Here is a 27416-nt window from a genome sequence, read left to right as displayed (position 1 = left end):
GGGAGGGATAAATTAGGGGTTTGGGATTAAAAGATACACACTACTATATGTAATATAGATAAATAACAAGGTCCTACTGTAGAGCACAGGGAACTATATTCAAATCCTGTGATAAACCATAATGGAAAAGAATATGAAAAAGTGTGTGTGTGGGTGTGTGTAACGAGAAACTGTACACGAGAAACTAACACAGCATTGTAAATCAGCTATAATAAAAAAAATTTAAGTCATAACAGTATTTTCCACTAAACAATTGGCAAGTAATGTTTTACTGAAAGTAAATTGAGCCCTATAGCTTGTATTCATTGTAGTCTCATATAACGATGCAAACAACTCTTAGGCAGACATGAGAATACACTGAATATAGAATAGGGATCAATTCTCCAAAAATTTAGGGTCATATTTGGAAATTAACTTTCTCAAACAACTTGACAAAACTAAGGTACACAGAAATTTCTTTCTTGCTTTAAAAAAATTCATACCAGGGCTTCCCTGGTGACGCAGTGGTTTAGAGTCCGCCTGCTGATGCAGGGGACACGGGTTCCTGCCCCGGTCCGAGAGGATCCCACATGCCGTGGAGCGGCTGGGCCCGTGAGCCATGGCCGCTGAGCCTGCGCGTCCGGAGCCTGTGCTCCGCAACGGGAGAGGCCACAACAGTGAGAGGCCCGCGTACCGCAAAAAAAAAAAAAAAAATTCATACCAAAAGCAACATTGGAAATTGTGATTATTTCCTTATGGGTCACATACTCTTTATTGCACAGGTAAGTAAGGGTGAACAGTCAATCTTATTGATTTGCCACCAATCTTATTGGTGGTGAACCAATCTTATTGGTTCTCAGTTAATTCTGGGAACCATGTCAAGAAGAATGCGATACTGGGAAGCCTCGAGTGTTTATTTACCCTGGGAGGTGGCATAACGTGGACTAGACTTCTAGCCCTCAATCTTTTAACCTGCTTCCTTGGTTCGACCACCACCTTCCCCCTCAAGTTAGGGGTTCTGGAATCTCAGTTCTCTAAAGGGGCCCCAATGGGGCTAAGGGAGGCTAACACCATGGCAGGCTTGTGTCAGCCTGGTCCTTTTTCCCAGGAATCAACTCAGAGGGGGGATGGTTAATGTAAAGAAACCACTTTCAGACACTTGCAAAGGGTGTTCTAGTCCTTGCTTTTCTCTTTGGCACGCACATAGACGTTCAAAACCACACGGCACGCATGGACTCCCCTGGTGGCGCAGCGGTTAAGAATCCGCCTGCCAATGCAGGGGACGTGGGTTTGATCCCTGGTCCGGGAAGATCCCACATGCCACGGAGCAACGAAGCCCGTGCACCACAACTACTGAGCCTGCACTCTACAGCCTGCGAGCCACAACTGCTGAACCAGTGCGCCGCAACTACTGAAGCCTGTGCACCTAGAGCATGTGCTCCGCAACAAAGAAGCCACCGCAATGAGAAGCCCGTGCACTGCAACGAACAGTAGCCCCCGCTCGCCGCAACTAGAGAAAGCCCGCGCGCATTAGCAAAGTCCCAATGCAGCTCCCCCGCCCCCGCCACCAAAAAAAGAAAAAGCAGCACCTTTCTGCCTATTCAGCTTAGGATAAATGCGAGGAATTGCTGAAGGAGGGCAGATGTGTTAGGGGAACTACAATGTAATTAACTTTGATCTGGATTAACTGTGCATTGTTTAGGGACTCTGACACGAGCATCTCCAAGATTAATAATGGTTGCAGAGGTGGGGGCAGCAGTTCAGGATTCCGACTATTCCTTTAATTATACCCATCACCTCCCTACTTGCTCCCACCCACCCCTCATATGCCCCAACAATTTTTTCTTGTTTTATTTTTTTGCAATTTATGATGAAAATATCAGGAGGAAAAGGAGTGAACAAAAACGTACTGTAATGAATTGTTTCCTGATGGCTTATGGCTGGGAAATGGGAACACACACACACAACTGTAATAATGGAATGCAACCAACAAACTAATACTAACATCTCCCAGTGAGACAGCCAATAAGCACCTAATTTTTAAAATACACAATTCTTTATCTTCACTCTGGTAAATGTAAGATTCCTCGCTAGGGGGACCATGAATCCTGGTCTGCCCATGTTATGTGGGCATAATTGTTTTTAAGCACCTCCTGGTTTGGACAATAAATTATATGGCTACTCTAAATCTGAATGAACTCTCTAAGAAGCCACTGGATTTATATTTTACTGTTAGCATCACTGTCTAGTTTGTATTTTGACCAGTCCTCCAGTCCTCAAAACAACCAAATGGGCTAAAATTTGGCTTTTCCTTTGAGGGCCTAAAGGTAACAGCACTAAGATCAGTCCTGCAAAGATAACTTTGCTCCAGAGTATTCTATTTCTTCACTGGCGTTGAGTCACAGAGGGGAGAGGTGCAAAGGCCTTCAAAAGGTTTTCAAATTTCATCTTTTTTGGGGGGTGGGGGGAGTGAAGGGGCCATAGAATCTTTTCCCCCTTGAAATCATGTTCAAAACCCTACTACATACAACCGAGGAAAGCAAAGCTTCCCTGGTGCAGCCAGGAGAGAAAGGCACAGATGCAGAGTCTCGTCCACTAGAAGAACCCTGTGTCTCCCTTATCTCTCCTCAAGGAGGCCCCGGAGGTACCTCCTTAGCTGGCTCCAAAGAACAGTCTGAAAACTACTGGTCTGGTCCAATTCCTCTAATTTACAAATGAGGAAAATGTGGCTCATTTCATTTGCTTTCTCCTGCTAGTACAATTCCATTCTCTTTCCTGGTAATTCTATAAACAAAGCCATTAAGTCAAGAGCAGGTGGTCCACATTAATGGTCATAGAAAGGTCTGTCTTCTAAAGGGCTCTGAGTATACCTTCTAACAAGGAAACGTATAGTAATGGATGTGAAATTCTTTTCTAGACTGTAACTAGCAGGCTCAAACATAGTCACTCAAAACAACCAAATGTGGAGTCTATCTGTATATGTTTCTTTCTCTGAAGGAGAAGCAGAATAAGAGCTGAAAAGAATATGGAGGTATTAAATCCATTTTTTGAAAGTTTTTTTGGTTTTTTTGGCTTCACAGCACGTGGGATCTTAGTTCCAGGACCAGGAATCAAACCAGGAACCAAACCAGGACCAGGAACCAAACCCTGCAGTGGAAGCATGGAGTCTTAACCACTGGATGGCCAGGGTAGTACCTAAATCCATTTTTAAAATTAAGGTTCCAAAGTGAACACGTATCCTGCTTCTAAGAATAGTTACCAAAGAAACCACAGGAAAGAATGATGTTGATACGTGAAGATGTTCATCGCCGTATTGTTTATAGCCACATGATGCACATGTATCAGGACGAAGTGTAGGAGAGAAGAGGGGAGAGAAAGATGAAAAAAAGAACAGAAGAAAAAGACGATTGCTATTGAGACGATGGAATTCTACTGACTTATTTTTCCACATCTCCCAAACTTTCTTTTAATGTGAAACAAAAGGAAACAATAACACAGAATGCAAACAGCGCTTACCACCGAGACTTTGCTCACTACATCTCTTGCAACTGCTAAGCCCTGAGCAAAAGTGCGGGCTGCTACAAATGCACGAGTGACCTGGAGCTTCAGTTTCCGAGGGACATCTCCAAAGGGCTTCAGCTGCTCCGTGTACTTGCTCACGCACTCCAGGTAGTCGTCTGTGAAGTGGTACTGGGAGTTCACTAGGCGGAACATCCGCTCCAGGAGGCGGGCCCAGAAGTCATTCAGCATTTCTTCCAGGTTCACATTTCCTGCCACATAGTAGCGCTTCAACTCTTCGAAGAGATCTTTAAATAGCTCGGAATTTTGCATGTACAAGTGACCATATGTCTTCACAAACATGTCATTCAGGGATTTCTCCGCATTTTCAAGTAGTTCTTTGAAGAATTCTAAAAACAAAACCAAAAAAGAAAGGAAAAAAGAAAGTTCTCAGTAATTCAATAACAGAGTGCTTGCTTTTCAGGTAAATCTGAAAACTGGAAAAAAAATCCTGAAATTAAATTGGAAAACATGCTTGTATATAAGGTGGATTTCTTTGGGGGGATTTGGCATCTCTGATCGTTTGTCAATGAAAGGAAACCTGTGTCACAAAGTCACGTGTGTCTATGTCTAAGAGGGAAAAAAATGAAACTTTAAACGGACAACTTCTCAGGACTCCCTGCCTCCCTCCTTTTTCTTATTTAGTCACAAGGTAAATAAAGAACTGGATAAAAATGGATACATAAAGTCTAAAACATGAGGTTTCCTAGAACTTTTTACTATAAGAATCTAAACCAGGGCTTCCCTAGTGGTGCAGTGGGACACGGGTTCGTGCCCCGGTCCGGGAAGATCCCACGTGCCGCTGAGCGACTGGGCCCGTGAGCCATGGCCGCCGAGCCTGCGCGTCTGGAGCCTGTGCTCCGCAGCGGGAGAGGCCGCAACGGTGAGAGGCCCCCGTACCGCAAAAAAAAAAAAAAAGAATCTAAACCAAAGTGGATAATGCCTCCTCATTGTAACCTGACACCAGGACAGGTGTTTTCAAGACATGCTGTTTACTTAGACATGATTATTTTTTCCTTTTCTCCTCCTTACATCTACATGTCGTATAAGAAAACTGCCTGGGAAATGCTTGAGGCGAAGAAACAGAATGAAACAGCACACATAAGCAGGAAAAGAACTTCTCAGGCGTTCCCTGTGACATTAGTATAAACTGGGATATCCAAGGTGACCTCGGGTTGCTAAAGGATTCATACAGTAAAACCATGAGATTAAGATAACATGGAAAAATAACTGGGGAAAAAAAGAATACCTGTGCTTTTTGGGTTTTTTTCAGATTTACTTTTTGGGCACTGCATACCCACACAGCCTAAATGTTAAAGACTTTAATCTCTTAAATACAAATGTCAAATTAATTTCTCCTGAAGCTTTTCTCAGGGAGTTCCCTGAAGAGAGGAGCTAACAGTCTATCTGCAACATTAATCATTCTTAAAGACTCTATGTCTGGTATAAAAATAAACACCTCATGGTATCAAGTTTATAAGCAGGAAATGTAATAAATACCAAAGCAAAATATAAGGACCACATCAAGAAAGAAGCTGCCTCCAAGTGAACATGGAACAGAAAGGAAAAGAAGACAACTCCTTCAAAGCCAGAACATTAAGTGATCTTCTCAAAATGCAATAGCGCTACAAAACCATTCTCTACCGTTTGCCTTTTATTTCCTGGGTTTTCTTCAGCGAGAGAAAGGGAAATCCCCATTACAACTGCACAGCCTGGCATTTTTACCAAAGTTCTCTCCCTGGAAGGAGGCCAGAAAGTACATAAGGAGCTAGGGGAATGATAATGAAAAGAGTTACTCAAATCAGGTAGCCGGGAAGGCCTCTGATTCTCTCCAAACCCCAAGTGGTTCTCGAGTGCGCTTCCATGGGCACACACCATCACCACTGGGACACAAGTTCTTGGACCCCACCTTAAACCTACTGGATCAGAAACTCTGGAGGGTGGGACCCAGCCATCTGGCACTCTGCTATACCCCAAAGTTTGAGAAGCAAGACTCTAGCCAATGAAACTTCTCCCATTTTGCCTCTCACTAGCAATCAGCACCAACCTGGCAACTGTGCTGAACGTGGAGCATTCAGGGTAAGGGTAATGTTTTAATTAGAGGAAAATATATTTCCAATAAATTGGGCTTAAAATTTTTTGTTGCATTCTTGGGTGTCATTTCTTAAAGAGGTTTTGGGGATGAATTTTCTTGTGTGGAAGTATCTCTCAACTAAGAGTCGAGATGCAGGCAGCACTTTTCTAGACTTCAAAGTTGTGGAATCTTAGGGCGAGAAAAGACCTTAAATGTCACCTGGTCCACTTCCCGTACCGTCCTTGAATCACTAGTGTCCTTGCCAAGTGGTGCTGGCTTTCACATACTGGAAAAATAAAGCCTGGTTACTGAGATCAGCATGGAAGCCTTGTGTCAATCCAGTGCTACTAATATTTCACCATCCAAAAGAGCACATTCCAAAGGCAACCATAGGTCCTTCCTTAGATTGGATTTTTACTATATTGCTCATAAAATTGGCACACATCATTTAGTGTAGAAACAGGATGTTGAGAATTATTTGACTTGTGCTTTCATGACTCATTAAATAAGTAATTCTGAATACTCACTTGCATTTCTAATGAATGCTGGTTTTAAGGGTTGGGGCAGAGTGGCATGTCGAGCTCAGTTTTAACTGAAAAACACTATGAAATGTCACTATTTTTTTAGGCTTAAAAGTGTTCCAGGTCAAAGAAACGCTAAGACACTGAACATTTTATGGAAAAAATAAAACATTCTTAGAGATCCTCATTCAGGTCAACAGCCTATGGGTCGGTGTAGTTATATATAATACAGCTACTTCGAAGTACAAGAGCAATGATCCAACGAAGAACAGGACTGATTCTAACCCAGCATGCCCTCTGTCCAATACCACAATGGACATTACTTTATTTCCTGGGACTCAAATTCTGCTAGGAAGGTTGTGTGTGTGTGTGTGTGTGTGTGATGTTAGCTTATATTTTCAGAGTTTAGTTTGGTGCTGTATACATATTAAACTCTAATTCATTTAATCATTCAGAAAATTGATTTCCTTTCCTTCACATTTTAAAAGATTCTTTAGTGTGGCCGTATAAGTTGCAAATATAATTCCACTGAGTGGATTATATATAGAAATTCTACAAAACTGATATAAGGAGTTAAAATCTGCTAATTTGATCTCTCCAAATAGCTATGTAATTTGACAACTATGTACTAAGTGGTTGGTATGGGCTCAAATCAAAGCACACAGCTTTGCCATGCATCTTAACCTTCCTGCCTAAAGAGACTGTAATGAAAATTTCTAGAAAGATGAATTTTCTCCATCCAATTCACCTTTACTATACCCGCCACGTTCCACGCATGGTTTCATCAGAGACTTTTAAACTATCTATAAAATCCTTAATCTTTCATTTCATACAGCAAAGTTTTTTTTTTTTAAATATTCATCTATTTCACCTGCAAAGTCAACAGAACAAAAGTCAAGCGAACCAAAAGACCCAAACTCATTTCTCCTTAGACGTGTTCTTACTGGTCCTGGTAAATGGGACTATTCTACCTACGCTTTTTGTCTCAAAGAGATCTTTTAAGGCTGGCAGACATAATTTAAATTCTAAAATCCATACCAATTAGGTACAATATCAAAGCGTAATAATTTGCTGTAAGAAAAAAGGGGGGAAAAAACTTTTACATCTATTTCTCCTATCAAACTAGCCGCTCTCATTCATACGTTCTTGTAGATTCCTTAACCTCCCCACCTCCCCACCTTTCTTCCCACATTTCCTTCTACAATGGGGCATAGAACACAAATTAGACATTCAGGACCTGGTCCCCAGCCACCAAGAGCAACTTCATTCATCGCTGCAAAGCTCATCTCCACTTTCCCCCCCATTATTTAGAACTCAGAATCAGATCTTAACTGCTGAAGAAAAACTGTGCAGGTCTGAGACAACGAGCAATCATCCCATTGTAAACATTATGCCTGAAGCCAATTATGAGACACTTGGTGGCTAAGAGAGAACCAGCCAGGACCAGTGTAAACCAGAGTTCCACCAGGATCAGAAGCTGACTTGACTGGAATTCAGATCTCCCTTGCAGCAAATGCTTGTATTCATGAAAAATGCTGCTCAGAGAGTCTGAAAGGAGAGTGAGAGAGGAGACAGTTTATAAGCATTTAAAATATGGTGTCTGTGAGCAGGGTTTATTTCTCCTTCAATTTTCAGTTTGGGGGCTTAAGGATTTATGTTCCAAGGATGAAGCAACTGCTACGCCTAGGGCTCATGAATGACCACAACATAGAATGGAAATAAACACTTTAATGTGCTAGGATCTAAAGCAGTAGGACACCGTAGGAAAAGCATGGGCCCTCTCATTTATGAGCTGTGTGACCTTGACGGGACAGAAGATCTAAACTCTCTGAGCCTCTGTTGCTTCTTCTTCCATAAAATGGGGCTATTACTGCTCACCTCATATGGATAATGGCTAGCACACAATAGCTGCTCAGTGAGTGGACACTATTCATAATATGTGAAATAATGTTACTGTCACCTTCAGAGTTTCTTTATATCTACAATTATTGAAAAAGAAAAAAAAAACCTTTCAAGGCTGGTTTTTATCTTTCTTGACAGAGTCAAATATTAGCCATCTGGGGGGAATAGAAATTAAGCCAAAGCTGCTGGAGAATGGTTAAGAAGACCCAAGGCCTTATAAAACTGGGAACAATTCAGCCAAAGGAAATGCTTAATGGCTCTAGCTTCCAATTCTGTGAAACATCCCAGACATCTACGAGGGTGGAGCAACTCCTGAGTGAAAAACACGGGATGAAGAAATCCAGGGAAGAGATTTTACATATTACAACACAGAGTATCATGCACAGCACGCGTATATACAAAAAGATCGAGGCAAAGAATCAGGGAAAGGAAAACGGAGAATTAAGCGGCAGGTCAATGCCCCACCCTCCCCATGTATATTTCATCTGCATCGTACCAGAAGCACCTCGATGCAACGGTTGAGCTAGGAGACTGGGGGATTGGGAGTGTTTTCCGGCTCTAACATCTGATTATTCTTAATGTCAGTAGTACCAATTTAACATGGGAAAAACTACTAGAGAGAAAAGGCAAAACCTTTCCATATAAAAGTTTTCTATGTAAATATCCTGTCTTTTACAAAAAGAAGAACATCACGTACTTCTGGAACTTCTATCCCCCCGCCACTTGTCTTGCATCAAATAAACATTCAAAATTCTTGAAACAGGTCAAAAGACCCCCAGTTCTGCTATTAAGTGCCATTAGCTACTACTTTATAAACAATCGATTGGCTATTGATTAATGTGCTAGGATGCATTCTAGAATTAACCTGTGATCTGAAGAGACTGGAAGCCCTTTCTATTCAATCCATTTGCTTGGTGCTATAAATTACCCCCTTGTATTTATATTATTAGGAAGCTGCCTTTTACATATAAGGATTAATTTCCTCTTTAATGTAAAGGCTGTATTTCACAGCCCTGGTGTGGCGTGCAAAGAGTAAGTTACCACATCCACAAAATTCCTAAGAAAGAAGTCTCCTGGTACATGCTACAAATCATACTTCTCACACTGTTAAGAAAACTCAGAGTTATAGCCATCCATTCTTTCACCCAAGATCAAGTACTTGATGAAGAACAGCTAACATAAGCACCTACAAATGGAAGGGGGGAAAAAAAGGAAATTAAGCAAGCATTTTACTGACTGAAACCAAAGACTATCTCCTCCTCTGTCTTGCTTTTTTGGTCAAGTCTGTGTTAAGTTTCCAACAGGCACTTTCCTCAGGAGTGCCTGCTAGGGAGGGCACGGTGTACTAAAAGCAGGGGTACTTGACTAACAATCAACAGCTGTAGCTCAACAATGGTCTTCTCCTAGGAGGAGAAGGCCATTGCCAGCTGAGGCCCTTATTAGGGGCTGTTAGCATATGAAAGGGGGCTGGAGGACCCTGCCACTGTAGGAGCAGCCCTTTCTTCCCAAGGTTACTTTTAGTAGTTAATGCATTTTGAATGCTAATTCTCTCTCCCGGCTAACTTGGCCAGGGACACACAGTCAGTACGGTAAGGTCCCTTCCCCTGGACCACATTCCATTTCTAGCAATGGTACTCCCAGCACCAGCTAGCCAAGTCTCTTTAGCACAGCCGGATTCCTTCTCACTGAGAAGGGTCCACGAGGGCATGTTTAAGAAAGCTCTGAGGGGACTTTCCTGGTGGTCCAGTGGTTCAGACTCCACGCTTCCACCTCAGGGGGCATGGGTTCTATCCCTAATCTGGGAACTAAGATCCCATATGCTGCGTGGTCAGCCAAAAAAACAGAAGAAGAAGAAAAGAATGCTCCAAGGCTGAAGCAGTGTTCCAAGTGCTCCATATACTAACCTCCACGTGGACCTATTATATGACCTCATACACAAACCTCATAATACAGTCTATCTGCTCATGATCTAATGTCAAGAGAAAACTCAGGACGCAAAATAGCACAATCAGCGATGATTCTGATTTGTATGTATGTATATACGTTGTCTACCTGACCAAAGAAAGACGAGGTGCGTACAGTGGTGTTGGATGGGTGTTAGGGAATCGGCGTGGTTTTTTTCAACGTTTCTCAATTTAGTTCACCCCAATTTTGCAGCGACACAATAGGAAAAGTAATCTAATAGGAAAAGTAATCTATCTCATGCTTTCAAAAATGACTTATTTCCCTTTATTCTATTCATCCGACTTAAATCCTGGAGCCTTCGACACATTTTTTTCTGCTTCTTCCAAACTGTCTACAGTGAGCACTGTAATACTGAAAAAAAAAAAAAAACCCAAACATGGCAAAACGCCACCAAAGCAGTTTACATTTTTCGTTTAAAAATACCGTTTTTTCCTATAAAGTATTCATTTCAAATTGCAGCAATTTGAAAAATATGGCAAGGTATGAAGAAAACAAAAATTCCCATAATCCCACCATTAAGAGAACAACAATGGTTTATTGAATTTCTTTCCTGCTTTTTCTATGAAGGTATGTATTGTCACATGGTTGAGGTCATCCTGTATTTATACCCTGTTCTCATGGAACACTGTATGGTTAGCAGTTCCGATGTGATTAAAAAGCCTTCAGAAACATCAGTTTTAACAACTGCATACTATGACACCATACGAACAGATCATAATGTAATCATTATGGGACATTTAGGATAATTTCCTATTTTTCATTATTACAAGTAATACTGTGATGAACATTCTTGTACATAAATCTGTACGCAGATCTTTCTTTCCCTGAGATCAAAACCTAGAAGTACAGTTACTGAGTCAAAGGGTATGAATGAAGCTATTTGAAACCTCTGATAACACTGCCAAACTGACCTCCAGAGAAGGCATGCCCATGTAGCATTCCCCGCTCCAGTCTTCTCTATTGTGAAGAGCTTCAGATTCTTGAGGGAATGGGGGGAGGGGGAGGGGAGGGGAGGGAGAGAAAGAGAGAGAGAGAGACCACGTGCTTTGCGCGCAATAGAGATGGGCCAGGACAATGAACAAGAAAGGCCTGACTGGCTTGGGAATTCTCTCAGTCAGAGTCACTGCTAGATCAAATAAGCCCTTTTCTTTGCTGGGACAGACAGACGCATGGAAAAAGGGTGAGCAGAGATGATCAACAAGGCTCTCAACTCCCAGGCTCAAAGTACAATGAACCAAAAAAAGATAAAAGCAATTCGGCTGAAGCTCTTCTGTGTATTTATTTACTCGCCTCCAAACAGGTCGGCTGCTTCTTGCTGACACCACGCCTTCTTTAAGAAGCCACAGCTAATAGCAGAGGCCCAAAGAGAGTGTGCTCAGAGCTCCCTGGAAGCTGCACAAGCATTTTCAATGAGACGGCCAATGCTAGAGCCACAACTGGCCACACCTGAGATAACAACTCAAAAGGCAGAAACCCTTCGTCAATACAGAAAAGTGTGTGTTTTATCTGAGCTCTTGATTTGATTCCAGTAAGCTGGCAGCGGCTCCTTCTCATCGCGTTGCACAGAGATTATCAAAGAATTAGCAAAATTACCCAGTGTTTTAGTCTCTTTTGCATGGAAAGAAAAAAAAAAAGAAGAAAAATAGAATTGTAAAGCACAGAGTAGCAGTGCTTTCCAACCAAATCAAACACCCATAGTATGATCTGGAAGGAACACTGCGTTTGCAGGAAGGTCAGAGGCCTCATGTCTTTTTCTGTACTTTCGTGGCTACGCATCCTGATTGCCGCACTGTAGCAGAGGTTTAAAAAAGCAACAAATTTTAAAAAGACATCTTAATGAATGAAATCTGAGGTAAGGATTAAAAAACAGCCGTATGTTGTATGTACGTCACACATTTCTATGACACATTTATCTTGAGGATGTCGAAGACTTAAACTAAAGACCCGGGAGGTCTGTACGAAGTCAGTATGGCCGTGCAAAGGACAATAAGAAAACCGTGCAGTTGAAAAATACTTGCAGTCAGGGGGTCAGGAAAATTCCAAAAACTTCAGCTTAGCCAAAAGCCATGAAGCTTAGTTGGCTATATTTGTCTTTCACGGGCATGGGAATTCAAATGCCTTCAACTTGCTGCGTCTCCGACACTGCTGAGCCTACTGGCCTAATGAGGTAATGGCCAGGATGAACCATGGAAAACTTTTAGTCACTGATTAAAACAGAAATTTGGCTCAATATGAAGAGTGGCCACCCTTTCCCCTAAGCTCTCCAGCCCCCTTGTTTTCTATCATTTCACAAAGGCAGGACATGAAGCACTCTTCAGATAGATGGGACAATTATTTCTTTTATGTGCGTTTTAAGCTAATTCAGAACATTTCTACTATTATTCGAGTTAACAAGCTTCAGGCTCATGGGAGGGTTTTCAAAGACCCAGTGAAAGTAGCGGAGGGTTAAGAAATGATAGGAGGAAAATAGAGGGGACCATGCAGACGCCTAATTAACATCTTGTAAGACCTTTCACTGAAGCAGCTGGTCTAGTCACATGTTGAGAAGATTCACAGAATTTGTAGAATTGAAAGGGTCTTTAGAGAGCATCCAGCTCAACCCCTTGATTTTATGGATGGGAAAACTGAGACCAGTTAATTGCCCCAGGTCACAGTGGGTTCACAGCAGAAACAGGCTGACAACCGGGAGGGCTCTGCCTCCTGGGCAAAGTTGCTACATTTGCTCCTACAATGGCAAATGAAAGTAGTATTCCCAATGGGCTAGCATCAGACAACGTCACTATTTTCTTAAAATTTCTTTTACACCATGCAAAAACACCTAGCAAATAATTTGATTCGGGGAGTTTGCAAGCAATAATCTATCTTTGTAGTTGTTAACATCATTTTTACTATGTAATTCTGAAATATATTTAACATGGCAGCTCTAATCTTCATCTATTTGGGTTGTTTGATTTCGCTCTGATTCTTTGAAAAACAACTAGTCTCTCACAAAATGCGACATTTGGGGGCGGGTTTTTATGTTGTGGTCCCCAAACACGGATTATGCCGCACTTCTATTATTTCTATTCCTTTTGCCAAGCAATTCTTTCAAAGTCCCCTGAACGGAGGATCTGATTAGCATATTCATGAGACAACCGATTCAGCTATGTTAATTAGCAGTTCTACTTCAAAAAAAAGAAAAATTCCCAAAACTGGCCAACAGGGGGAGCAGCTAGCTCTGTCATTAAAGTTTTCTGACTCTATGTCTCTAGCCCAGGACAGTCGATTTCTGATATTGAATATTCTAAGTCAAAGATTAGATGAAGAAGATTAACGTGTAAGAAAATAAAGAGGTGAGTCCTTAAACTCAGAGGCGCAGGTTTAAAATATGGGAAATCTGAGAACTGGGAGGGGGGGAGGTGCTGCCTAAGGAAGTTCTTCTGTACTTCAGCCAGGTCTGCAAACACACACACGTGCACAGAGTTTACAACTTCAAAACTGGTTTATACACTGTATAGTCTCTTTAGAGGTACAAACAATAGAAAATTACATGTGTAGAACAAAAAAGGACCTTAGAGATAAGTGGACTGACTCCAAAATGCCAACGCTAGCGCTCACACTGACCAGAGCTCATGGAGGCAGAATGATAATGGGATGCTTTCTGGTAAAAGAAGGCTAATTCCCTAAAAGCCTCGAAACCTTATTTTTATTTGAAAGTTTATTTAAAAAAAAAAAAAAAAAAAAAAAAAAACCTTGTTCCTGCCTTAGAAAGAAGTGGTATCTCATAAACATGACTGAAGTTTTGATGACAGATGAAGTTGCCTGAGCTCAGGATCACCACTTCAACGTCATACCGTAGGGCCTCCCTGGTGACGCAGTGGTTGAGAGTCCGCCTGCCAATGCAGGGGACACGGGTTCGTGCCCCGGTCTGGGGAGATCCCATATGCCGCGGAGCGGCTGGGCCCGTGAGCCATGGCCGCCGAGCCTGCGCGTCCGGAGCCTGTGCTCCGCAACGGGAGAGGCCACAGTGGTGAGAGGCCCGCGTACCGCAAAAAAAAAAAAAAAAAAAAAGTTATACTGTAAGCTTGGAGATGGCAAAAGATGCTCCTCTGAAGTACTTTGACCTCCTATGTTCCCACGTGTCCTTTGCTATTTCCTCAGTACTTATCCCCAGCCTTCCTTATGCCACCTTGCTGCCCCATTTTGGTTCTCCAGTCGCCATCTTGTTACTCTGCCAAACTTCCTCCCTTCCGTTCACATCAGTAACCTAGGGTTTGACTTTTATAAAAACTTAGACAATTCTTTGACCAAAGCACTCTACTCTTGAATTTCTAAGAGTCACCATAGCCCCTACACAATTTCACTCAACATCGTCTTTAGGCCTTGTGGACTATTGGCAGGTCATAATTGCCAACCTTAGAAATGGACTTGAGGGTATGGGGAGGGGGAAGGGTAAGCTGTGACAAAGCGAGAGAGGCATGGACATATATACACTACCAAATGTAAAATAGATAGCTAGTGGGAAGCAGCCGCATAGCACAGGGAGATCAGCTCCGTGCTTTGTGACCGCCTGGAGGGGTGGGATAGGGAGGGTGGGAGGGAGGGAGACGCAAGAGGGAAGAGATATAGGAACATATGTATATGTATAACTGATTCGCTTTGTTGTAAAGCAGAAACTAACACACCATTGTGAAGCGATTATACTCGAATAAAGATGTAAAAAAAAATCAATCAATAAATGCAGCACCCACTTGAGGATTACGGTTTGTTGGATACCAATCAACTGAGATTTCACCATATAAAAGCAGTTAATTGTCTCAGAAAGCCTAGCTTGGAGGAAATATGCAAAGTATCCCAGCTCTGTTCTGATCTCCAGGCCAAACACATTGAGGCTACAACTCCTTCAAAAAAATTTAAATCTATGCTCCCTACCTTTATTGTCTGTGCCAGTCTAATTTGAAGTCAGAAGAAACAAACTGGGGTTTCATCATCATTTTTCATGGGCAGTTTTGAAACTGATAAAGAAACAGCGTTAAACACATTTATTGGAGGTGAAGGCTGGTAGGGAAGGGCAAGAGAAACTTTTTCTGTCCTTTTTTTCCCTCCCTCTCTCGGTACGCGGGCCTCTCACTGTTGTGGCCTCTCCCGTTGCAGAGCACAGGCTCCGGACGCGCAGGCTCAGCGGCCATGGCTCACGGGCCCAGCCGCTCCGCGGCATGTGGGATCTTCCCGGACCGGGGCACGAACCCGTGTCCCCTGCATCGGCAGGCGGACTCTCAACCACTGCGCCACCAGGGAAGCCCCCCCCCCGTTTTTTAATTTTATTTTTTGGCTGCACTGGGTCTTCTTTGCTGCACGCGGGCTTTCTCTAGTTGTGGAGATTGGGGGCTACTCTTGGTTGTGGTGTGCGGACTTCTCATTGCAGTGGCTTCTCTTGCAGCGGAGCACGGGCTCTAGGCGCACGGGCTTCAGTAGCTGTGGCGCACGGGCTCAGTTGCTCCGCAGCATGTGCGATCTTCCCGGACCAGGGCTCGAACCCGTGTCCCCTGCATTGGCAGGCAGGTTCTTAAGCACTGCAACAACAGGGAAGCCCCTTTCTGTCCTTTTTTAAAAAAACATGTTAATACTTACTGATAAAATTTCTCTGTGTGGCTTTTTAAAAAGTACACACTGGAATCACATGAGTAATGCTATAAAACCATGGGGAGTGAGAAGGGGAAAGAATAGTGAAACTACCAGGCCCACTGGGAAGAGAAATCACTAAATGTCTGTGCACTCCACACCTGGAGGAGACACGTCTAAGAAGAAATGGGGTGATTTGGAGGCAGTGACCTTGGAGGTTGGAAACTGCCTCATCTCCACTGTATCTTGCTACTGACATGCTAGCCATTTCTCAAGAGCAGGAATTTTCCCTTCTAAGTCCCATTATTAAACCCCCAAGTGGTAATTTTTAAATATCAGCATCTCAAGTTTTCAAAGATGACTGTCTGATTATCTCTCTAAGTTTTCTCCTCAAAGGAAAAAGAATTGCTTCAGTTACTGTCTTGAATGAGAAACGCCATAGTCAAGAGAATACCATTCTTTTCAATAATCATACTGATAACTTAGTGACCAAGAGACAGAGGTGGTCTAAGATGTCTTTTGCCAATAACACTCATCTTCACGTGGTGTTAACATACTTAACAGCCTGTGCATTGGGGATTATAGAATAATAAACAGGATATATGGATACATAAATTATTTCCATCCATCCAGGGAAAGGAGATAAAGACTAAACACAACTCCACATACAAAGCATTGGGGGAAATGGGCACAATAAATGGTACACTACCTGGAAAATTTTAGTTCAACTGCATTACAAATTAAATATGCTTTTGTCGGGGCTTCCCTGGTGGCACAGTGATTAAGAATCCACCTGCCAATGCAGGGGACACGGGTTCGATTCCTGGTCTGGGAAGATCCCACATGCCGCAGAGCAACTAAGCCCGCATGCCACAACTACTGAGCCTGCACTCTAGAGCCCGCGAGCCACAACTACTGAGCCCACGTGCCACAACTACTGAAGCCCGTGCGCCTAGAGCCTGTGTTCCACAACAAGAGAAGCCACTGCAAGAAGCCCGTGCACCGCAACAAAGAGTAGGTAGCCTCCTCTCGCCGCAAGCAGAGAAAAGCCCGCGCACAGCAACGAAGACCCAACGCAGCCAAAAATAAAATAATAAAAATAAATAAATTTATAAAAAACATATATATATATATATATGCTTTTGTCGTCCAGCCTGGGAACCGACTAATACTTATTATAAATCAGTTATCAGTTTCAAATAACGAATCTCAAAGGCAACATTTGAAATACAACCTGTTCTTTAGCTGGGAGCTGCCTTATCAGCTAGATCAAATCTAATTTAATCCCACTTCTCACCATGGTAATGAGCCCTTTGCAGAAATGCTCAAAGACATTTCACGTCTCAAAAATTTGCCTTGTACTTCTTCACCACAGAATGTCAGGAAAAGCATGCTTCAAAGGTACTATGTAATTAGAATGGCCTTTACAACAGGTACAAAGGAAATCATCCCTATTAAAATTAAATCTACTTCATAACGACCTGCAAACTGAGTGAACGGCACCAGAGAAAGGAATCCTGAGGTGTTTGGACCCCATACTTTCATTTTGAAAGTCTGTCATCTATTACATTGCTTCAGATACGATTGAAGTACCTCTCTTCTGGCTCAGATTGTCTATTTCTTCACTCTGAAAACAAAGTGTGCATGTGAAAATCTGTGTTTGGCACAGGGGACTGAAATAGGTTTTCTTGTGGCTCTAACGTGGATTGACCAAAGCTTCAGCTAAAATGAGGCCAGGAATGGTGCTGAACTTAATGAAGACTGGAGCCCAGCAGCTACCTCTGGGTCACTGCCGCGTGGTCACTGCTGCATGAGCATTAATCCTGTGTTCTACAGGGCTTCTAGGAATTCTAGTTGGCTTTGAGGGATCCATTTTGAAATTTAATTTGAAGTCCAGCATCTGCAGAATCTCTGTGGTTATTCTGACTAAGTTTTCAGATGCCTGCTTTTTATTAGGAAGATTTTTCTTTAGTGACTTGTGTCAACAACACTATTGTGTGTTCACCCAAGAAAATAAATGAAAGCATTTAAATTAAACTACTTTAATCTCTTTTTTGGCTCCTTGTGACCATATTTCCATAATGGCTACCATACCGTACAGATTCTAGTGTATCTGGAAGGATTCTACAATAAAGCTGTAAGGCTAACTTGCCCCTGGGGTCCAGCCAGGAGAGCCTCTTGGGAGAAAACTTGAACACTGAGAGAAGAAAGGCACTTGGGAAAAGCAACTGTACGAACTTCACTGGCAGCTCGTAGATCTGACTTGACTAAAAGGTATAAGATGAATTCAAGGGAGTTCCCTGGCGGTCCAGTGGTTAGGACTCAGCGCTTTCACTGTTGTGGCCCAGGTTCAATCTCTGGTCAGGGAACTAAGATCCTGCTAGCCGCATGGCAAAAAGAAAGAAAAAGAATTCAAGAACAAAGCAAATATCTACACTTACGTAGACCAAAGTTCCAATACATACCATCAAACTTCTTGTAACGGGACGCAAAGACAGCTTGCAAATGATTGCACTGCTCACTGACCACACTTTTGAAATCATCCTTACTTTGCAGGCTGTACTTCTCCTCCATCTCTTGGGAGCAGCAGGTATAACCCTGGGGACAAATCTTCAAATGATCACCTGGAAGATAAAAGGTAGGACAATCAATCTCCGTCATCATTCATCAAGTCCAAAACGGAAGAGTTTGATTTAGGTGCACACGCTTGGCTTCATTTCTCTCCGTGATGTTCCTGCAAAGGCCCAGGCATTATGCATTATCTAAAAAGTTTCATTATACTGAAAATATTGATTTCCTTCTCGGAAAAATAAGATAACGAAGCCATCTCCAAAAGGCAAAAGAACTTTCCAATCAGGAAGATTGTTATCATACAGGAAAAATCGGTGTGGCCAGTAAAGAGAGTATCATTCAATATGAACGGAAGGCTCACATAAATTCTTCGAGATTTTATGCTACATACTGTGCAAGTCATGCAAATGAGACAGTTTTTCTAGCTTTGAGAGTTTACACTGCAAGAGAGGGTACCGTTAATGAAGAATGATTTGTAAAATATGTGACAACAACCAAAAGCTGAGCAAATATATAAGCAATTGATGTGGCGAACAAAGCAAGGGATAAGTGCATTTCAAGGAGCTGTCAGCCAAGAGGAAAGAATGGAGTCCACGCTGGGATTTGACTCTATGGTAAGTCACAAAGGGGGACGTTAAATGATTCTTGGTTTTAAGATTTTCTTGTCCAGCATCTTCTGTACAGATGTTAGACACTATAATATTGACCTTTATGATCGTGTGCGGTGTAGCCACTTGTCCAAATACAGATGAATGGCTTCCAGTAAATGTCGCCTTTAGGTAGCCCTAAGGGCCAAGAAAATGTCAAAGACATGCAGACCATCTGCCTCCCCTACACCAACGGCATTCTGTTTGTGGTTTGGACCTGAGAGTTTGGAGAGCTTCTGCCCTGTTCCTCCTCTGTCAAAGACCAAAAATTGTGCTTTGAACAGACCACGCCTCTCCCTCATAATGACCAAGAGATACGGCGTCACTCAAAACTAACCCCACCAGGTACTATCACGTTAGTCACACCAATACAATACCAATTCACCTTCACTGTTCCTTCTATCATTGCAGTTCATGTTCCATGACAGACAAAAGGGGTCTGAAAAGACCTAAGGTCTCAGGAACTCAGGAAGGCGTATACTGAAGACATATGAACCTATCAATGGTAAGCGTGTATAATAAATCAAGGGAGGAGGAATGAAGAGCAAAATCTTTTTAACAACACTAATCATGGACATGGACTGGGCCAGGAGCAGACGGCCATCGCTGCTTCTTGGCTGTGGGCGCTTAGAGGAAATAAGCCTTCACTTCGGACAGATACCAAAGTAGTTTTGCGGAGGGGGTGGATTTCAAATAACATGGTGTTGGCAATTTATTTGACGAACACTAGTACCGTCAACTGCACAGATGCAAATAATTACATAATCAGATATATTCCTGATCGTTCTTCCTTCCTGGCAATTCAAAAGTAGGGAGAGTGTTATTGCCAGACAAAAATGGATACGTAGCATTAAAGGACTTTTAAAGAAGGGGAGAAGGGAAACATTCTTCAAATAACTTCCTCATCCAGAAACTGCTCAATGCTTCATTTGGCATTTTTGAAACCCTTGGTCAACCGATAATTCTAACAAAGGCGGTGGGGCTGGGGGGAGGCACAGGGAAGAATGTGAAGGAGTTTAGAGCTGTGAGGTTGCCGAACATCTTAGATCTCATTAGTGGAAGAAGCTTAGTTTTCTGGAAACACCTTGTTACAACCAAAACCAGAACTGCCTCTTGACTGGATTAACACGTTCACAACAGGCCTTTGGTACTGGGACACCTAATGAACAAAGAGATATCCAGGTGTCTCCTGGTTTCAGGGTTGAGGATCTCCCCAAACACAATCTTAATACATAAAGTAATACAAAGGACCCCTAACTAGTACAGTACTTGACGTAGCTGTATTAAAGAGTCCATATCACTCTCACACACCACGAAGAAAATTAACTGAAATGCTCACAATGAGAACTTAGGACATACAGAACTAGGTACATGAATTATAATAAGAGAGCAGCTACTTTTTTAAGATTTTCACAGGCTAAAATTAATCACAGGCTGGTTTTCAAGCCCCTGCAAAGATTCGATTGTGGTAATGCACTGAATTTCCAAGGCAAAACAGTTCAGAGTCTGGAAGCGAATCTATATTCACCTAATCTTAACATGGTTCACACATACAATAAACGAAAGGGTCATTCGTTGGATCTTATCAAAATAGGCATCTATGACCAAGGAAAAAAGCACCCTTCTTTGCACCTCCAATGCACATACGCACAGACACACACACAGAACCTAAAGCCAGAAAATTCGAAGAGACAAAAGGAAAGAATACTTTTCTACATATAAGAAGGTGCTAGATGTTGAGAGTTTAAAATTTGGGCACTGAACAAACACCCTTCAAAAATGGGTCACAGCAATTAAAGTTTTACTGGTGACCGACTGAACTAGCCAGCAGCTAAACAAAAGGCCCGTGCACTCCACCCACCACCTACCCACCAGGGGCCCTCAGCAGGACCTTCGGGAGACCTGCTGATATCTGAACACTGAAGCACATTTATTTGTTTTGGCAAAAACTAAGGAAAAAGAGTCCACTTCCATGTTACAGATAAGATCTTTACAGGAAGACTCTGTCTAATGGTAAAGGCTTGCCTTGTGGAAAGGGTGACAACGGGGTAGATACCTGGGTAATGTTTCTGCTGGCAAAGTCATCTTCCCCTGAGTGCAAACAAGCCACACCAACGGGCCACTTTTGCCCATTTGAGCCTTGCATACACCACGTATTCTGTCTGTTTCTAAAAAGCATTCCTTGAAAATGTAATCTGGCATTCTTGCCAAAGGCCCTGTCCAAGATACACTTATGAACTAAATCCCAAGCCACACATGGGCCAGTGGGGATTCAGTGCCATAACCAGTTTCCGCTGATGAGAAGTTACTAGGAAGGAAAAGGGGACAAGTGCATCTGAAAATGAAACTACAGCTCTGCACTGTACTAAGAACTGGAGCAACTCATTTGATTTTTAAAACCTGAATATTTCTACTGTAACACCAAAAATGATTTCTATGATTAAAAGCCAGGGCGTACGTATCAATGGAAAGACATTCCATTTTGCCTATTGGAGACTGCTTCTAAAATGCTGTGTCTGAATGAGACATGCTTTTTTTCTCTGCAGATCACCTCTCAACCTGGTGATCCTGTATACTTCTTATTTAAGAAGGATGTCACAATTTGTTCTTTAGGCTGAAAGCATTGAGCACAGGGACGACAGGATCCAATGTGGGACAGGAAGATGACAGCCACTGCAGGGGAAGCGGTGAGCTCATGCATTTAAAAAAGGGGGGCGGGGTGGCCCTAGAGGATTCTGATACATACCCTTCCTGAAGAATTCTAGTTTGAAAGGCTGAAGCATTAGAGCCACAGAAGAACCGGGAATCGAAGTTCATCCAATGGTTTGAGTCAACAGTGGGTTGATCTACAACCATCATTTGCCTCCTCTATTTCGCTAACTCAACCTCCTGCTTCCGGGACCTTCTGTGTTCTTCTCCATGGCCCTCTTCTGTCTGCTTTCCACTCTCTTTTCACTCTGCTCATCCTGTTCTCTCTCACCACACTCCACCTCTTCTAACTGCACATAATGTGAAACCGAAGGACTTTTTTGTTTGTTATACTTGTTGAGAGTTCCCTGTTCTTAATTTTAAAAGCAGGTGAATTGAAGGCTTTATGGATTTCTAAGAAAGCACCTAAATTAAGTTGCTTTTTGTACATGGCCCTCGATTAGGGTTTTTCTTTGTGGGTCAGTGGCCCTCAAAAGAAAAAAGGTCCCTTAGCCTTGTCCTCGGAGGCTTGGATGAGAGTCAATGAAGCGTGCTTTTAAAGCTTAACTCTGTGGCATTAAAAACAAAAAAATCACTCGAAAGAGCCAAACTTTTTTCAGTCACACCAGCTCTGTGTAATTTCCCTTTAGTCTTAATATCAATGCCTTCGTTTTTCAAAGCTGAACAAAGACAATCACAATAAATTACTACTCAATCCTGCTGAGTGTGTGGATTGGTTCCTTTTTTTTTTTTTTTTTGAAGCACTTCAACTCAATAGTTAAAGAAGCAGGCATTGACTATGAGGAATCTAGTCCATCCTTTAACAGGGCTCTGCGGCGGGCAATCTGTAGACCTGAGCTTTCTCATTTTATTTCATTTCTTCCTCTCACCAAAGGCTGGCTGTGATGTACAGACGGGGTGCAGATAATGTCCATTTATTTCCAGTTACTCATAACCCACCTGCCCATAGAAAATGTTATAAATGGTGGTTACATTCTCAGGCCAGCCTATTTACTATCAACGTAACTACTTCTAACTGTAACTTCATTTTTTTTCAGCTTAGTTTCATATTTTATTGAAGATGCATTTAAAATAACATCCAGATTCATGTCTTTTTTACATAACAGGACATTTTCTGTCATTGTCATGTAAAAGACGAGTAAAGGGACATTATTAACGTATTTTATAATAAGATGCTCCCTGATACACCACTATACCCAATTTATACGTTTATTAAAGCATACATGTACTTTGTTTTTTTATACAGCAGGTTCTTATTAATTATCCATTTTATACATATTAGTGTATATATGTCAATCCCAATCTCCCAATTTATCTGTAACTTCATTTTGAAGTCCAAGTAGAAGCCAAGAAAATGTCTCTCAGATTCTCACACATTTTGGGGGAGATGATGATAGAGGAATACTTGTAGTTACCACTAGGGTGTCAGCTTTCTATACCTGTAGGAGATAAAGTAAATGTCTTCAGGATTACTCCTCCAGAGTCCTAAATGGAGGAAACAGCAGCCAGAAAGTTTCATGGGACAATGCAGAAACCCAGGCATGCCAGCGCCAGCACGATTTGGACAGCAAGCATTCTCCGTAGCCCAACTCATTTTACCAAAAATGCAGCCAAATGCCTTTGGTAAAGAAGAGACACACAAACTGCACCCTAAGGGCGGGGGCTGCAGTGAGGGACATTTGAGAATAACAGACTGGAAAGCGCTTAGGAAAACTGCCAATGTAAGAGATTCGATTTTGCGATGGCCTTTCATGCAGAAAGGGATTTGGAGAAAACTTAGCTCCTTTTTTGTGTGTGTTTTTTAAAATTTTATTTTCTTGAAGTAGAGTTGATTTACAATGTTGTGTTTAGTTTCTGCTGTACAGCAGTGACTCAGTTTATATATATATATATATACACACACACACACACACACACACACACACACACATATATATTTTCATATTCTTTTCCATTATGCTTTATCACAGGATATTGAATATATAGTTCCCTGTGCTATAGAGTAGGACCTTGTTGTTTATCCATTCTATATGTATAATAGTTTGCATCTGCTAATCCCAAACTCCCAATCCTTCCTTCCCCCCTGGCAATCGCAAGTTTGTTCTCCACATCTGTGAGTCTGTTTTTGTTTCACAAATAGGTTCATTTGTGTCATCTTTTAGATTCTACATATAAGTGATATCATATGGTATTTATCCTTCTCTTTCTTACTTTACTTCGCTTAGTATGATAATCTCTAGGCCCATCCACGTTTGCTGCAAATGGCATTATTTAATTCTTTTTAATGGCTGAGTAACAGTCCATTATCTATATCCACCACATCTTCTTAAGCCAGTCGTCTGTTGATGGACACTTGAATTTCTTCCATGTCTTGTCTATTGTAAATAGTGCTGCAATGAACACTGCGGTGCAGGTATCTTTTTGAATTAGAGTTTTCGTCTTTTTCTGGATATATGCCCAGGTGTGGTATTGCTGGATCACATGGAAACTCTATTTTTACTTCTTTGAGGCACCTCCATGCTGTTTGCCATAGTGGCTGCACCAATTTACATTCCCACCAATAGTGCAGGAGAGTTTCCTTTTCTCCACACCATCTCCAGCATTTATTATTTGTAGACTTTTTAATGATGGCCATTCTGACTGGTATGAGGTGGTACCTCATTGTAGTTTTCATTTGCATTTCTCTAATAATTAGATATGATGAGCAGCTTTTCATGTGCCTGCTGGCCATCTGTATGTCTTCTTTGGAGAAATGTCTATTTAGGTCTTCTGCCTATTTTTAACTGGGTTGTTTGGTTTTTTGTTATTAAATTGTAGGACCTGTTTTTATATTTTGGAAATTAAGCCTTTGTTGGTTGCATCATTTGCAAATATTATCTCCCAGTCTTTTCATTCTGTTTATGGTTTCCTTTGCTGTGCAAAAGCTTTTAAGTGTCATTAGGCCCCATTTGTTTATTTTTGCTTTTATTTCTGTTGCCGTGGGAGACTGACCTAAGAAAACATTGGTACGATTTATGTCAGACAATGTTTTGCTGTTCTCTTCTAGGAGTTTTATGGTGTCTCATCATTTTGAGTTTATTTTTGTGTATGGTGTGAGGCTGTGTTCTAGCTTTGATTCGCATGTGGTTGTCCAACTTTCCCAACACCACTTGCTGAAGAGAATGTATTTTCCCCATTGTGTATTCTTGCTTCCTTTGTCGAAGATTAATTGTCCATAGGTGTGTGGGTTTATTTCTGGGCTCTCTATTCTGTTCCATTGATCTGCATGTCTGTTTTTGTGCCAACACCATGCTGTTTTGATTACCGTAGCTTTGTAGTATTGTTTAAAGTCTGGTAGGGTTATGCCTCCAGCTTTGTTCTTTTTCCTCAGGATTGCTTTGGCAATTCTGGGTCTTTTATGGTTCCATATAAATTTTAGGATTATTTGTTCTAGTTCTATGGAAAATGTCATGGGTAATTTGATAGGGATTGCATTAAATCTGTAGATTGCTTTGGATATATGGCCATTTTAACAATATAATTCTTCCAATCCAAGAGCATGGGACATCTTTCTACTTCTTTGAATCATCTTCGATGCGTTTATTAATGTTTTGTAGTTCTGAGCATATAATTCTTTTACCTCCTTGGTGAAGTTTATGGATACTTAGCTCTTGACAAGGGGTTTTAAAGAAGTGAATTTAAAAAGCTTCCAAATACTTGATACTATCTGTGTCTTTTATTCTGTAGGCCTAATGGTAGTCTGGGGAGAAGAGACTGATCTGGGGAGCAAGAAATATGGGTTTGAGTCCCAGCTCTACATGATTCACTGTAGGCTCTTAAAGAAGCCCTTTGTAAAGAAGGAAGCATTATGAATACAGTGCAATTACAAAACCAAGACAAAAATGAAGAGCATCTATTATACTGATAAGCTACTGAATGAAGTTCTCCAGAAAGAGACTTTTCTGATGACTTGTACTAGGAGAGGCAGAGGGGCCAGGAGAGCAGCACCTTCTTTCTTCCAGCTACTTCAGGGAAATTTCTTATTGGAGGCAGAATTTAGGAGAATAAAGATAGCCAGAAAAGACAGCATTATCAATTAGGAGTTCAGTGGCATGCATAAGTGATGGGGAACTGATGACAAGTAAGTACAGACATTTATTTAAAGGGCCTTCAAAAGAAAAGCCTTGGGAGCCTAAGGAGACATGATGACGAGACATAATGTGGTACCCTGGCTGGGATCCTGGAACAGAAAAAGACATTAGGGGAAAATGAAGGAAATCACACAAAAACTTACATGCAAATGTTCACAGCAGCATTATTCAAAATAGCCAAATGTCCAACAATGTATGGATAAACAAAATGAGGTGTATCTGAATAATGAAATGTTATTCAGCCATAAGAAGGAATGAACTTCTGAAACGTGTTCCAACATGGTGAAATCTGGAAAATACTATGTTAAGTAAGGAGCCACTCACAAAAGTCCACATATTGTATAATACCATTTACATGAAATGTCCAGCCTTGGTCAATCTATAGAGACAGAAGGTGGATTAGTGGTTGCCTGGGGCTGAGAGGGGAGGGTGGTGGGCAGGGGGATGGGAAGTAAGGGAGGGGTTACAGCTAAAAGATATGAGCTTTCTTTCTGGGATAATGAAACTGTTCTAAAATTGATTTTGGTGATAAATGCACAATTCTGTGAGTATATTAAAAGCCACTGTATACTTTAAATGGGTGAATTGTTTGGGATATGAATCATACGTCAATGAAACTGTTAGTAAAAAAAAAGCTAAGGAAATCGGAATAAGATATAGACTTTAGTTAACAATAATGCATCAATATTGGTTTATCAATTGTGACAATGTACCACAGAAATGTAAGGTGTTAATAATAGGGGAAACTGGGTTTGGGGTATAGGAAAGCTCTGGGCTATCCTCGCAAATTCTGTAAATCTAACCCTTCTAAGATAAATTTTATTTTTTCTTTTTTTAAAAAGCAAGCTTTGGATTTCCCTGGTGGCGCAGTGGTTAAGAATCCGCCTGCCAATGCAGGGGACATGGGTTCAAGCCCTGGCCCGGGAAGATCCCACATGCCCCGGAGCAACTAAGTCCGTGTGCCACAACTACTGAGCCTGCGCTCTAGAGCCCACGAGCCACAACTTCTGAGCCCGCGAGCCACAACTACTGAAGCCCGAGTGCCTAGAGCCCGTACTCTGCAACAAGAAGCCACCACAATGAGAAGCCCCTGCTGGCCGCAACTAGAGAAAGCCCACGCAGCAACGAAGAACCAACGCAGCCAAAAAAAAATAAAAAAAATTAAAAAAAAAGCAAGCTTCAGTTTTCAAAGTAAAAAGGATCAATACGTGGGGGGGGGGGGCTTTCATCAGTATTACATCAAACACTTGATGTAATTCTAATATTGGGGAGCAACATCAAACTATTACTTGCTGCAGTAATTTTCCTAATCCCTCGATTGCTACTTTACTCTTTTCCTAATTTTTATTTGTTCTGAAGGTAAAACAATTCCTTGCCGTTGGTCTAAAGAGTTACCAAAATAGTTTCTGTTCACTTTCTAGATCTAAATTCCTGTAGCCACAAAATGAGCTAAAATGCAGGTTGCTGTATAACTGTTGCTGTATAACATTGATTTTCAATGTATAACATTGTTCCCCTCCAAGCTATCTAAGAACCCCAGGAGGAATATACAATGCTCTGCTTCATGGGAACAAAGAAAGAAAATCTCTAAAGGTTTTTAATAATCCCAGGGGGGTGAGGGAATGTATACATTAATCCATCCTTCCTCCCTTGCAAAACAGCAGTGAAATGACTGCATGTAATGTGCTATGCACATCCAAAGCCTGAAGCCTTTTGACCTAAACCGTAATAATAAAGCACATAAATTACAGTCATTATG

At 41.7% G+C, this 27416-nt stretch overlaps 1 protein-coding gene across 1 annotated transcript in view; it reads right to left on the bottom strand.

Annotated features, from left to right (window-relative positions):
• The window catches only part of GPC4 (glypican 4), a 109172-nt gene that overhangs the window by 18921 nt on the left and 62835 nt on the right, over nucleotides 1-27416 (bottom strand). The window contains exons 2-3 of the mRNA XM_067722156.1: nucleotides 18066-18224; nucleotides 3496-3887 (exon numbers count right to left, since the gene is read on the bottom strand). Coding sequence (XP_067578257.1) covers nucleotides 3496-3887; nucleotides 18066-18224 — 551 coding nt within the window. The remainder of the gene's footprint in view (nucleotides 1-3495; nucleotides 3888-18065; nucleotides 18225-27416) is intronic.

The sequence above is a fragment of the Pseudorca crassidens genome, chromosome X, assembly GCF_039906515.1.
Source record: "Pseudorca crassidens isolate mPseCra1 chromosome X, mPseCra1.hap1, whole genome shotgun sequence".
NCBI lineage: Eukaryota > Metazoa > Chordata > Mammalia > Artiodactyla > Delphinidae > Pseudorca > Pseudorca crassidens.
Note: the sequence above shows the minus strand (reverse complement) of the source record. Positions and strands in the feature narration are given on the sequence as shown.